This window comes from Diorhabda sublineata, chromosome 10 (genome assembly GCF_026230105.1).
Source record: "Diorhabda sublineata isolate icDioSubl1.1 chromosome 10, icDioSubl1.1, whole genome shotgun sequence".
NCBI lineage: Eukaryota > Metazoa > Arthropoda > Insecta > Coleoptera > Chrysomelidae > Diorhabda > Diorhabda sublineata.
The window spans coordinates 17046677-17061021 of record NC_079483.1 but is presented as its reverse complement, the minus strand read 5'-3'; the positions used below and the strand labels follow the sequence as shown (position 1 = coordinate 17061021).

At 32.7% G+C, this 14345-nt stretch overlaps 1 protein-coding gene across 25 annotated transcripts in view; it reads left to right on the top strand.

Moving 5' to 3' along the window:
- Positions 1-14345, top strand: part of LOC130449500 (voltage-dependent calcium channel type A subunit alpha-1) — a 104708-nt gene that overhangs the window by 71687 nt on the left and 18676 nt on the right. For 17 of the 25 annotated variants that reach the window (XM_056787368.1, XM_056787372.1, XM_056787363.1 and 14 more), the window contains 7 exons: positions 1754-1936; positions 2729-2820; positions 2900-3050; positions 3106-3233; positions 3345-3547; positions 5171-5382; positions 11808-11840. In XM_056787368.1, the coding sequence (XP_056643346.1) occupies positions 1754-1936; positions 2729-2820; positions 2900-3050; positions 3106-3233; positions 3345-3547; positions 5171-5382; positions 11808-11840 (1002 nt within the window). The remainder of the gene's footprint in view (positions 1-1753; positions 1937-2728; positions 2821-2899; positions 3051-3105; positions 3234-3344; positions 3548-5170; positions 5383-11807; positions 11841-14345) is intronic. The other 8 variants (XM_056787366.1, XM_056787377.1, XM_056787373.1 and 5 more) reach the window with 1 other exon arrangement.

The window sequence follows — 14345 nt, the reverse complement described above, 5'->3', positions numbered from 1 at the left end:
TAAAACCGCCTACTGAGTCTGGAATTTCTCCAGCCAAATCCTCAGCAGCTACAATGCCTAAATGTTCCTTGTCAGTGACTTCACCTCAACAATAAAGAAATCTGGCAATTTGGCATTATAACTAAGTGCCTTGGTTCGCGCAATTACATGGTGACGTGTGCTGAAGCGACACACTAATCCACTTTGTTCGTCCAAGGTGCCAGCTTCTAACGGTTCAATTGAAGCACAGACTGATGAAGGAAACGACATTCGTCTACCTCCTATTGTGTTTGACATTCGTCAAGGTCATTCTCAAGACCCTACTCCTGAGGGTCATGGTCAAGATCAATTTCCGTTCCCGGAACAGCCAGCAGCCCAACACAAACAACCTTAACAAGAGCAGTCGCTGCCTAAGACGCAGCAGCTGCAAGATACTCCTCTGCTTCATCCCATCCTTACCAAAAAAATCCAGGTTACCTCAGAGGCTTCCTTACATTTATTTCCTTATTACTATTCTTTTAGAACGTTTTTGGTAATTTTAGTATTTGTTGTTCTTTGTTTCTTTCTTCTTATTAAAATATTGTCAAACTGTTGTAGAATACTCATTTATGTCTTTCAACTTTCTGTTGATACTTTTGTATCTGATGCCCGAGTCTATTTGTTCTTCAATGTTTTCTATGTTCTTTATTATGTACGTTATTTTGAGCTCAGCCATCAAATAATATCTAGTTTTGGATTCTATATCCAAAATTTTTATAAATGATCTACTTTTTGATTTCACTTTCATCGTGTATGGTACTCATACTTATTTTATTCTGGTCCTATTGTATTCCAAAGCTAAAAATCGAACGGTGTTAGTTCGGGGGATCTCGAAGGCTGCTTCTACATATTCTCAACAGCTTACTGAGACCTATTTACCTAAAACAATATGTTGTTACTGTTACTTTTTTAATATCCATTTTGTAATTTCATCGATTTATGTACTGAGACGTCTTTCCTTAGATTTATTTATTTAGAATTTGTCATTTTATCATTTCTTCTACTTATTTCAAGGTTATACTTCGTGGAAATTAATTGATCAGAATGTGAGGATATATTCCAATAGCAGTTTCTATTTCCAGGTTCTCTATTGAAAATTCACACAGATAAGTTTCATTTCTGCAATTGTTTCTTCCTAGTATCTTTGATTCAATGTACAAGGTGTTTATGAATTCATGCTACGAAATTCAGTAGGTCATGGAAAATAATGATGGTTCTTTCCTATAACAAAATCTCTTCAGCCCCCCCTCTTCGGTTTATTTTAAAAAATTCAATTTTATAAAAAAAAATCGTATTCAAAATACTAATTATTGCATAATAAACTACCAATTATTGTGTAGAGGAAATACGATTCATTATCAATGTTGGAACTCGTTTCATGAATACGATTCTTCGAATCGTTCATTAGTATGTTTTGAACTACAAGTTTAAGATAACCGTATAACTAGAAATCACAAGGATTCAATTCCAGTGATCCAGGAGCCTATTATTTTATTTCTCCCCCATCAATCCAATAATAGAGCTAATTTGCATCTTAGTATCGCTTAGACTTTCCATCTTCATGTAAATTTGATAATATATAAATAAAAAAACATAATACATAGTCACTGACTTGTTAGAAGGTTATAAAAAAAGAGTCATCATAACTTTGTGGGGAAAACAACTCCTGAATTTTGTCGCATGAATTTAGAAACACTAGATAAACTTTTTCTAAATTATTAATAAATGATTTCAGGAAAATTTCATAAACGTTGGTTTTTTGAGATTATTCCGAGCCGCTAGGTTGATAAAACTACTACGTCAAGGATATACAATAAGAATACTGCTATGGACGTTTGTTCAAAGTTTCAAGGCACTTCCTTATGTTTGTGGACTCATCGCCATGCTCTTCTTCATTTATGCTATCATTGGAATGCAAGTAAGTCTTAATTTATTACTGAGACCACACTTTGTTTATAAAAAAGTTCTTGTTCAAATTTTGGTACAATTGGTCTTTCAAATTAAATAACACAAATAACACAAAGAATAGTTGGGAGAAGCATAGGACGGCGCACAACATCGTGGACAACTAAGAAATCAGTACTTTCTTCAAGATCAACTATTGACAGACCTCCACGTCGTGGCCAGTTGATGACAATAAATTCCAAGGAATCTAAACAAGCCAAACTTGATAACTCATTAAAATCTAACCACTTGATTCAAAACATGAATTGTTTAAAAAATAGAATTTGCTACACCTTGAAATTGAAATAAACCATTTCTGAGAGCCTCTTAAGGTTTCACTATTCTCAAGATAGAGACTTGTTGTATTCTAGTAATAGAAATAGGGTGATGAAGTGTTTGAAAATCGAATTCAACCCCTTTCTCGTCTTATAAAACTTTGAAAGCAGTTTTCCTGCATAAGAATAACGTATTTTCTTTTGAAATGTGTGAAATGTGAAATGGCTTTTTCACAAGAACCATGATTCTGAAAAATTAGGCTATTAGGGTTATTAGTCTTTGGTTTATCCTCTGGTGAATCCGGGAATCAATATAAGATCCAGTTTTTAAATTTCAATCACTTATTTGTCTATATGTGACAATAAATAGTTTCAGAATGGAAATTAAAGAATGAAATTCGATTTATCAACCATAGATCACGATCCATCGAGCTATTTCACATTTCAAACCCCATTTCGCGACCAGCGTAACTATGAATTTGTTGTTTCAGGTTTTCGGCAATATTGAAGTTTCTCCAGAAACATCTATAGATAGACATAACAATTTCCGTAATTTTATTCAAGGACTCATGCTCTTATTCAGGTAAACATTATTCAAAAATATGACCTGACGTTCCAATATTAATTTTTTATTGATTATCAACGGTATATTGAAATTTCAGATGTGCCACGGGTGAAAATTGGCCAAGCATAATGCTGTCGTGTATAAAAGGAAGAAAATGTGATTCGAACTCTGGAAAATCTGGAGAACAGTGCGGTCATAATATAGCTTATGCCTATTTTGTATCGTTTATATTTTTCTGTTCTTTCTTGGTGAGTATTTGAAAGAAAAAAATAAACCAAAAAAATATAAATTCTCGATTTACAGATGTTGAATTTATTCGTCGCTGTAATTATGGACAATTTTGATTATTTGACACGGGATCCTTCCATATTAGGTGCTCATCACTTGGATGAATTCGTTAGAATATGGGCAGAATATGATCCAAACGCCACGTGAGTATTTTCTACGGTAATCTGTTTATTGCTAATACACATGTTCGTTAAATTGGTTATTTAATTCAAATTTTCGTTGTGATTTTTGTGCTTAAAATTATCTATTTTTAGTGGTAAAATTCACTACACTGAAATGTACGATATGCTTAAAAACATGGATCCACCACTGGGCTTTGGAAATAAGTGCCCTAATAGATTAGCATATAAAAAACTGATTAGAATGAACATGCCAGTGGATAACGATGGAAAAGTGAATTTTACTTCGACTTTCTTTGCTCTCGTCAGGGAAAATCTTAGCATCAAAATGAGGACAGGTCAGTAAATTTTTTGTTTCTCTATAATTACATTTCGTTCTTCGTAGCCCACTGTTAGCCTTATTATCTAGAGATCTAGCTACGTCTTTTTGAAGATTTTTTTTGAAAGTTATTTTCGCATCCTTCTTCTTCTTAGCGTGCCGCATCAAGTCCTTCAACCAAGAGGCTTATTTCCTTCCAATTTCTCTACGACCTTCAACTTCACCCATCATAATCAACCGGAGGATATTAAACCAGCTACCACGCATTATGTGTCCCGAAAAAACTATTTTTCTGAATTTAATGTTATCCAGCAACTCAGGCACCGTATTTGCTCTGTTTAGGACTTGAGAAGGTATCTTGAGCATTTCAAACGCCTCTAAGAGATTAATGGTAGATATTTTTAAAGTCCATCTTCGACACTAGATATTTTCGCATCCGGAATTGTTCAGATTCCTTCGTCATCCTTGCTTCTAACTTTGCTCCCTCGTCACCGTCTTCCTTAATAACAAACCTCAAGATATACATAACTTTGTTCTCATTCTAAACTTGTTAATGCTCTTTTCCTTTGTGATATTCTCATGATCATAAAAATGCTGGTTTATTATTTTCTATTTATTTCTCAACCAGTTCTCGTAGAATGAATACTGCATCTATGAAGGATTTGCCTGACCTGAATCCTTGCTGCTCATCTTATAGTGTTCTGATCTAGCTAATTTTGTTGGTGATAATTTTTTAACGAGTTTCATTGTTGTGTCTAGCAAATTTATCTCCCTGTAGTTAGCCTCCTTTTTCCAACAAGACTATAATTGTACCGACAACTGACTGGTGTATTATAATGAATTTTTTGGATATGATTTGGCATGCTGGACACCTTACTTTAGTAGTTCATTATGGACTCCATCCTGTCCTGGAGATTTTTTATTTTTTTCAGGTCATCAGGGCTTGGTCTGCTTCACGAATGGTGACTTCCACGTTATTCCTCATATGCTGGTTTTCTTAGTATCACCTACTCCTTTAAATATCACTATTAGATAGTCTATCCATTTGTCTTTTTGGGTGCAGTAGATGTTTTCCTCCGAATCTTTCGAGATTACTGAGTTAGTCTCTTTTGTAATCAATTCCTATCTGTTGGTGTTCGGAACTCTGAGAAAGCTTCTCGGAACCATGGAGGTTGGATTAGTGTTTTTGTTGTTGGTTACGCATCTTTAGCAACGTTTTCTATGTTCGTTTCTCAACTCTCGTTTATATCTTTCGCTGGAAAAGTATTGATTGTAGAATTTTTTTATTCTAAGGTACAGAAGAAGTAGCAGATATGACTAGTGGGACAGATATTCCAAATATTCATCTACTACTTATTCATTTTTATCATTTACAATGCTTACCAAACTCATCATATTTGTACAGGAATTTCATTGGATAAAATTTCAAAACTTTTAAAAAAATCCTCATAAAAAATATTTTTAAATATGGAAATGCAAACTAAACGACTAATAATGAATGTCATTTGCATAATATCATCCATATTTGATCCATTTTTAGAGAACATTGATGGTTTGTTCAATAAACTGATATGAAATTATTATTCTGTTGAAATCTTTAGAATGGAGAATTGAGATCTCTGTACTTAATTCTATTTTGTAGCTGATGAAATGGACCAGGCTGATGCAGAGTTGAAAGAGACAATCAAAAACATCTGGCCAATACAAGCTAAAAATATGGTAGAACTTCTAGTGCCACCCAACGATCAACTTAACGCCGGTAAATTAACTGTTGGTAAAATATATGCAGGTTTGCTCATTTTAGAAAGTTGGCGGAGCACTAGATTCGGACAAGTGGAGCCTACTGGTATACCGGTAAGATTTTTTTTAATCGATCATAGATAATAATATGTCTACTGACTTACACCTATTATACTCGTTGTGATCCTTGTCGACAAAATGGATGTTTTATGTGTTTGCAGCTACTGTACATAATACTTTAATTGTAGTAACCACATACCTATACAGAGAAATATTGAAATAACTTTTTCAGCATTATTTTCGTAGATTATTTCTTCCCGTAAAGAAAAATGATAATCGAAGATATGAACTTTGAAAATAGATTCAAATAACCTTAGTAAATTCAAAATGATTGACGGTCCTTACAAGTTTGTGCAAGCTTTATTTCGAGAAAATAAGGCTATTTCAATGTTTCAGTAATATTGTGCTATTGGTTATTGTTTTCCTGGACATTCAATTCAAATAAGACCAAACCCTCTGATTGTATAGTGACTGAAGTTTTGTAGCAGCAGTTATTCATGCTGCGTTTATTACAAGTAGTCTCAAATCCTTATATGTTGAGACAAGCAATCTTAAGTTCGAACACGTTTCGGCTTGTATGTCTAGTCTTACAACCAGTCCGGTGATATTCTGTTTATAGTATCTGGATGAAGTCATTCTTATTGTGTTGAAAAAAGTGCCAAAGATGATGATGATAATTTAGTAATTCTGAAGACAATTTACAAGTAATTTAAGCAATTTAAGAATGAAAATAAGTTAGTTGATGACGAAAACTATTTTCGAGTTCAAAAACAGTCTAAATCTACAAAATGTGGACAAGCATGCTTGTGAAAACGGGCAATAACTATTAGAGAATACCGAGTGACCCCCTTTCGTGACTTTTCTGACTCAAAACTGTTTCTAAATTCGCATGGAATTTTTTCCATATCGATTACCGATTGAGGTACCTCCAAAACATGTGATTTAAAGTATCAACCGCTTCTTCAAATGTAGGAAAACGTTAACCTCGCAATTAATTTTTGACTTGAAGTAATAAGAAGAAATCATTGATGGCCAATCAATTCGATTTTTTGACAGTTCCAAGAAGGTTTTTGTTTGAACTGACGTGTGAGAGATCGCATTGTCGTGGTGGAGAATGATTCGTCTTCTCTGATTGGTTTCACTGAATACTTCTGGCAAACAAATTCTAATGTGTCATTGAGAATTGACCGTCCTAGGTTGCTCTAATGAAAAAGTGGTGACATGTGCAGTTATTCCGAATAAACAGGCGACCATTTCCTTCGAAGTGTTTGGTCCGCGGCCAACTTTTGTTGGATTGGCTCGTCTTGAAATACCCATACATTCGATTGTATGATTCTTCATCTGCCATGTTCAAAACACCGCGATTTAATTTTTTCATCCTTTCTTTGCATCAATCGACACGATGCGGTATCCAACGCGAACAAATCGTTTCAACAGTCAAATATTCATATAATATGGAATGTATGCAAGTAGAACTAATTACCAAGTATGCCTCAATCTCGAGGAATGTCACATTACGATCTGTAGCGAAGTGCGATTACGATTGTCAGATTTGACATATTCAAATCAGTGTTGCCATATCTCAAAACTTAAGTAGCAACCCTTGTATTAACATAATCTAATAGTGCCGGCTTCACGGTCTACGTCGATAAACGAGTTGGTAACAATATATAAAGCCGGCTCTAGATAAAATGTAACCAGGATTCATCGAATTATAATTTTTATTGTGACAGAGTGAAGACGTTTGACTTCAACAAGGCAATAAAGCATTGAGGTAAAGACATTTCGCGCGGGTTCATTATGAACAAGCATTAGAATAAATTTAACAGTACATTATTCATCTTTGTACTCCGACTCAGCTTCAACTTTTAACCTCTTGTGACTATACCCAGTATACCCAGTAGGATAATCTACTCAAACAACTTATTTTATAACCACCCCTATGCTATTTTTATTTTTTTAGCTACGAACATCTTCAATACTATATTTTGTATACAGATACTACAATACTTCATAGAATTTGATAGAATGCCATTCTGCATTAGTAATTTCCATCACTCGCCACCAATGAACGCTCATTTCCCTTCGGAATCGACTTGTATATCTACTTAGACTGATACTTCTGGTTCTTTCCGGACACAAGCAATGACTTTGCTGAATTTCTTTCTGTCAATGTTGGAATGAGTACATTGATAAACAAGGTTAATACTTTGGGGTAAAAATTTTGATTCGTGCATTTTTAAAGGTGTACATGAGAGCTCTGAGCCGCGCGATATGATGCCCGAGGCGTAGCATAGTTCAAAGCTCTCCAGTGCAGTTTTATAAATTCACGAATCTTCCGTCTCAAAATAGGTACAGAAAAATCAAATTTTTTGATAACATCTCGAACATGTCAAGAAGATTCACAAAATTCTCGTTATCCTGTTCAGAGTCGAAGGTAAACAAGGAAGAATGAAGTAGATTTGATGTTATTTCTCATAAATATCAGGAAAAGATATTTTCCCATATTTTTTTCTATGGAGTAATTAACCAATCGCACAATAGCTTCAACAAACTAAAAATAAATAGTATAGGATTTAATCGATGTTACATAGTTTATGTTGTAGAAGTACACTGAGCAACACTATTACACTTAAGTAACGTAGTAAAACAGAAATTTGTCACACGTATTTAGGTACCGGCAAAGTGAGTTACACAAAAAAATATTTTTTACAGAATAGTTCCAAATAGGTTTCTTGGATTGCAATATGTTTTTCGTTTAGTAAAAAGTACAACAAACTGACTAAGTTGGAATTTCTGAAACAGTTGGTAATATTCATACTGAACACACTGTTTACACTACCACTATACCTACACTCACAATTACACTGCCTTCAGAGGTTGAAGATGAATTGTCTCTGAAGACGATAACTTGATTATCGAAACGCGCTTTAGACAGTGTAATTGTGAGTGTTGGTGTTGTGATGGTGTAAAAAGTGTGTTCACTACAACAAACTGAGTTTTGTTTTTTGTTGTGATGTTATAACTGAGAAATGAAATGAAAAACAAATAATGAAACTTCCAAATTTGATAATTTTGCTGTTGGTTAAATGATTGGATTGGATAATATTTTATTGATCCTGGTTTGTGTCGATTTATTATCCTTTATGGTGTTTCAAAATTCAAGAAATCATCTTTGTAAAATCTGTATATTCTACGGCTGACTATCAGCCGAGAGCTGCGAACTGAAGTTGCATACATGGCCCACCTGTGTGCGGTCTCCAGTTGCAAACAGGTTGCACAACTCCGATTGCACGATTCCGATTTCTTTATTCTCTATTGGGTTGAAATCGTAACTGTTTTCTATAGTTTTAATGAAACATAATACTTATCATTTATTTAGATAAGTTACTTTATAAGTTACTGTACTTTTCGAGGTCCATTTCACCATAGAGTGTATAAAGCTTGTGTTTACTCACGATTATTGTTAGTCCTGTAATATTGAAAATTCTGGATGCGCAGAAATTTTTTTATTTTATTTAATTTTGATCTGTATATTATTGAAATCCATTTAATTTTTTTTGGAAATAACATTATTATTTTGATAAGAATATATTTACGAGACAATTTATCAAGAATGTCTTTACAGTTTCCAATAGTATCCTAATATATCTTAAATCAATAAGTTAAAACATCACATTAATTCAATCTCGAAATCAAAATTTAGTCACGTAAATTGATAAGGTGAACAAATAGAAAAAAGTAACTTGATTTCATCACGTATAGATAATATTTTTAACAATTGAAACATTTCATACACAAGTGCCGTTTTCTGACTAATCACAAATTTATTTAATCAATTTTAGTATTTTCTTCATAGCAAAAAAATTTAATATTCGATTTCCTACTCTCAAAACTCATTATATTTTCAATTATAACAAAAACTGCGTATGATTGTAAATGTTTTTTCTTGTCGATCTACCACAAACCTTTTTATATTAATTATAACAGAATCAGTATCAATTGTAGCTTTGTGTAGCTGTGAATCAATATTTGTTTGATCATCATTGCTCTGTTAAGTCACACAGAGTGTCTAACAAACAACTAAGAAAAAATTTAATCAATTTTTGACCCAAAATTTCGCTTATTTTCTTACTTTCGGTGGTAATTCATGATCCATTAAAAAATTTGGAAAATATGGCGTAGATTAATTCAATTTTCATATGCAACATCTTGTAGAATTTTCAAATCAAACTTTGAAATTTCAATAATAGATAACCTTAGAAAGAGATTTTTATTTTCAACAAAAGATGGTGATACTAATTTCAATGTAAAATTCAATCAAAAAAAACGATGAACAAAATTAGCTCCGTAGCGTGGGATAAAATCATAAATCCTCTCTCTTTGTAACATCACTATTTTTATCAACTATTTAACCTTCTTTCACACATGACAACAATGTTTTCAATAACTTTGTAACTTTGTAGTTAATTGTTAGAAAAGAATGGTTCCTTTGATTAACATTCAAGTACATCTTTTTCGCAATATACTTTTTGAAACAGTGGCGTAGCTTGGGGTGGACCCTGACCCACAGACTCTCACTTAAAGAGGCCTCGCTAGTCGATAAAGTTGACCTAAAAATCAACAGGATACACTAAATATCACAGAAAAGCAATTGAGATGCATGGAATATTTCTTGCATCAAATTTTCCATAAAAAGCAACAGCAGAAAGCTTTGACAATATTCCAGCAGAACTAACACAGATGAAATGAATAATTGTGATTGATTTTCTCTCTGAACAATAAACTGTAAATGCGCAGTACTATAGTAACCTTCTAAAAACACGGTTAAACCTGTCTAAAGATTAAGACATGTTTATATTCCAATGTGTTCTGATTCTTGTAGTGCGATATTGCTGCAAGACAACACCCAACAACGAAAACACAGGAACACCCTCCTTATAGTCCCGATTTGTCACCACGCGACTATTATTTATTTGGTGTTTTGAAAGAAGCACTGCAATCCAAAAGCAGAAGCGGAATCCTTTGAGCGGGAATAGCTACGTAGTTCCGGTTCCGGTTCATATTTGAACCATCCTCGTATTTATGAGAAGTTTCGACTCATTACATTAACTGAATATGGCGAGACTTATTCTGGAAAGAATATGAAAAACCACTAAACGGTAAACTTGTAACCTTAAATCCCCTGCAGGAGACTCTTCCGCAGGAAGTGGTATTGGGCGCCACCGACTTTTTAACCAACGACGTTAAAAAGAAAAACAAAACAAAAACGAAAAAATAAAAATTAAACAATCTAAAACTATTCCACTGCACGATTATCTATAATATCTCGTCCGACAGGAGCGCCATTCTGGTCAAATTTTGAATTATAATTCGTTGTCTACAAGCGGACAGTTTTTAAGCTAAGCCCCCATATGAGATGGTCCTCCTTACCTCTACCCTCCATACTCGAAAGTTAGAATAAATATATCCGAACTGAGTCATCATCATCTATCAGCCATCTTCCATCCACTGCTGGATATAGGCCTCCTCTACTTTAAACCATCTATCTCTATCTTGAGATGTATGTATCCAATTTCCTGCAATTTTCTTTACATCGTCACTCCATCTTGTTGGCGGCCTGCCTCTACTTCTCTTATCCATTCTTGGCCTCCACTTGGAGTGGTGGCCGAACTGAGTACTGTGCCAAAATACGTGAACAAAGGATTATTCAAAATAAATAAAAATCCAAGTGGGATTCAAAAATGGTGACTAATGCTTTGACCAAAATGCATCAGTGGAGCAAACCAAACAGCAAAATGAAGATATCTGGATAAATAATGAATACCTCTGGAACATAACATGGAGAAGAACTATCAAGAAGAAACTGCAGTGTATTAACTGTCAACTTGTCAACAAAATTGGACGGATGATGACATTGATCCTAATGTTCATATTAGGATGTACTAGAATTATGTAGACTATGCCTATTTGGTTCAGCAACACTCTAGATTAAAGCAGATATAATTTTGAATATTGTTTTATACCAGTACACACGACGCCACTGTTTTCTATCGTGTCATCATCAGCACCTATTATTTATATAATTCTGAAAAATGAACAAACTTCACTTTGCTCAACAATCAAACATCAGAGAGAAAGTGTTTGATTTAATTTTACAAATACTTCAAATAAAATATAAGGTGTGTATGTAGATCATTCAAGAGATATAAAGATTTGCAACATTACGATTTTCAATAATTTGCAAATGCAATAATTCATTAAGAATTTTCAATCGCGCATAAAAACGTTACTTCAAACAAGTGTTTTATTTTAAAATTAATGAAACCTCAGATTGTGTTGATAGAAAATAAGAAATTGGATTCAGGAAACCCGTTTGGTAAAAATCATTATTGCATTCTAGAAAACAAACAGTCACAGCAAATAAGTAGAATACAGAAAAAAAAATAGTACATTATATCTTTATAAATTATTTTCAGGGATTTGGAAACAGTCCTTCAGCCAATACCGCGGTAGTATATCATTTTGGCATATATTTTTTCCTATTCACTTAAATTCTTTTATTGCATTTCAATCAAGGAATACTCATTCATAGTACAGTCCTGCAAGTAGAACTAGCTCATTAGTCGGATAGTGTAATTTTTGATATAAATATAGAAAGTATTTTTGTGTTTTTTAACAAAGATGTTTATCTGAGTTTGTTGGAAATAAACTACAAAAAAAATATATTTAGGAATGATAAACTAGGGGTCAACAAATGAGTTTTCCTACGACCACTTATAAAAAAGATAGATTGCACACTTATTTTTACCTAAGAAAGTAGCTAAATGGACTAAAAAATAACAAAACATACATGTATTGAAATACTTCTTTTTGTTATGTTATATATGGTCTCGAACGATAGAAGAAATACGCGAATACAATATGAATCTTGCTGGGTGCCGAAAGGTAAAAGGCCAAATTTAAGAAGACTGAAGAAGTAGACAATATGATTTTTTGAGGTTATACTAGTGTTTATAATACAAATTGAAAGTTTGTTGTGATTTATGTTCAAATACATACTAGTATCTGCAAAATTATTTAAATTTGAAATTAAGTTCTAATATAGTTACAAAAAATTTATTTTTCTATTGGTTCTTTTCCTGTTCTTTAGTTATAAAATATTTCATAATCATTGTTTTCGTTTTTGTCATCTCTTCTATCACAAAAAAGATTTTTCAACTTTTCAGCACACGTGTTTATATACTTTTCAACACATGTGTGATACTGTTTAATTGATTTTCTTATTTAGAAAATACATTTTTTCGAAAAATTGTTTACGTGGTCGTAGGAAAAATATCGTACAAAACTCGTTGGAAAGTGTATTTCGCACTCGTTACGTTTCCATTCTGCAAATTCGTTATTTAATATAATATTTCACTTCCGATATTGTTTTATGAAACTTCAATGAAAATTCAAATGTCTGATTATATACAGGATGTCCAGTATGAAAGCCGACATAGAGCAGAAGCGTATAGAGGAGCCCAAAATATGGCGGTTGGGGGCAATTCACTTCTATACCAAAATGCATTCATGAAGAGTTATAAAAACTCAAAGTAGTGAAAGAAATGAATTTCTTGTGAATCATTTAACTTAGAAATATCATATTTCTCAAGTAGAAGACAATCTAACTATTCTGGGAGTTAATTAGCGATGACATAACCTCAAAATTTCAAAAAAGTTCTTTCTCAGTTCGTTTGAGAAAAGTTCATTTTCATACAATGGATGATTTTATTCTTATATTTTCCCAACTCTCGAAATTTCCAATAAAACTTTCCAAAGAAAAATTTTTTCAACAATGTTATTTGAAATGTGAAGAGCTGACAATTCTACTAGTAATTAAATTGTTATGATTTTTTTAAGATGAGTGGAAAATTCTTATTTAGCAAACTTCATATTGGAGGATTTCTAACCATGATTTCTCTCACAGAGAAACATTTTCTAAAGAGTAAAACAAACCTCATTAGTAAAAAAATGTAGTTTGAGAGTGAATATCCCGACGTAAAATACATTTCGGATTGAAACTGCTGACTATCTCTACCACCAGAACATCCCTATCAACTTTACACATTTGGAAACAATAAAAGTTGCTGGACGCTAACGATGTAGTATTACTAATAGCAACTGAACTAGAAAACGCAAGAATGGATGTGAAAAATGAAGAAATAGAGTATAAAGAAAAATATAGTGAACAGAATTTGTGAAAATATAATGAGAGTTATCAAATAGTTGAAATGAATCAGCGAAAATCTCATTAAGTAAACTAGGGCAAAGAGATATTGACATAGCGAAAATTACAATAAATAATGAGATACCAGTAACAATATTAATAAATTGAAGTGAATCTTAAATAGTAGGAGAAAGCTATAAAGACAATGAATTGAAAATATGTTTGAGAAAAGAGATGATAATATTAAAAAATAAGGTAGAAATGAATTGGTTTAAACAATATGATGAAGACGGCATTACAAAAAAAATTGTAATCTAGAAGATCAAATAAATAAGAAGAGAAACTCAAAAGAAAATGGACGACCAGATGAGGAGAATAGTCGTGGAAAAAATAGAGGTTAGATACAAGCAATTGAACTGAGAAAAAAACTGAAGGGGATAAGATGACGAATTGACTATCTCAAAATAAATGATTGCTCCTCAAATATCCTATGATAGTTTCAGTTAATGAGTTTACATACAGATATCAACTTTCTGTAACTAAACTACTATAAATATAGATGATAGTAGGAACCAAGTACACTGAAATAAAATATATAAGTTAAATTCTGTTATTTGAAAACCTATTTAGTTATTATCTTTCATTAAATTTGAGAAGGAATAATTCCGTCGCGAGTAGAACAAAGTATCACTTGATACTTTCAATTAAAAATACTTCCAACTGAAGTGCCAGCACTCGACTATGATAAACATTGTAATGATTTGTAGGATTCCACTTAAAATGAGATAATCATCTGGCGTGTTCAAGT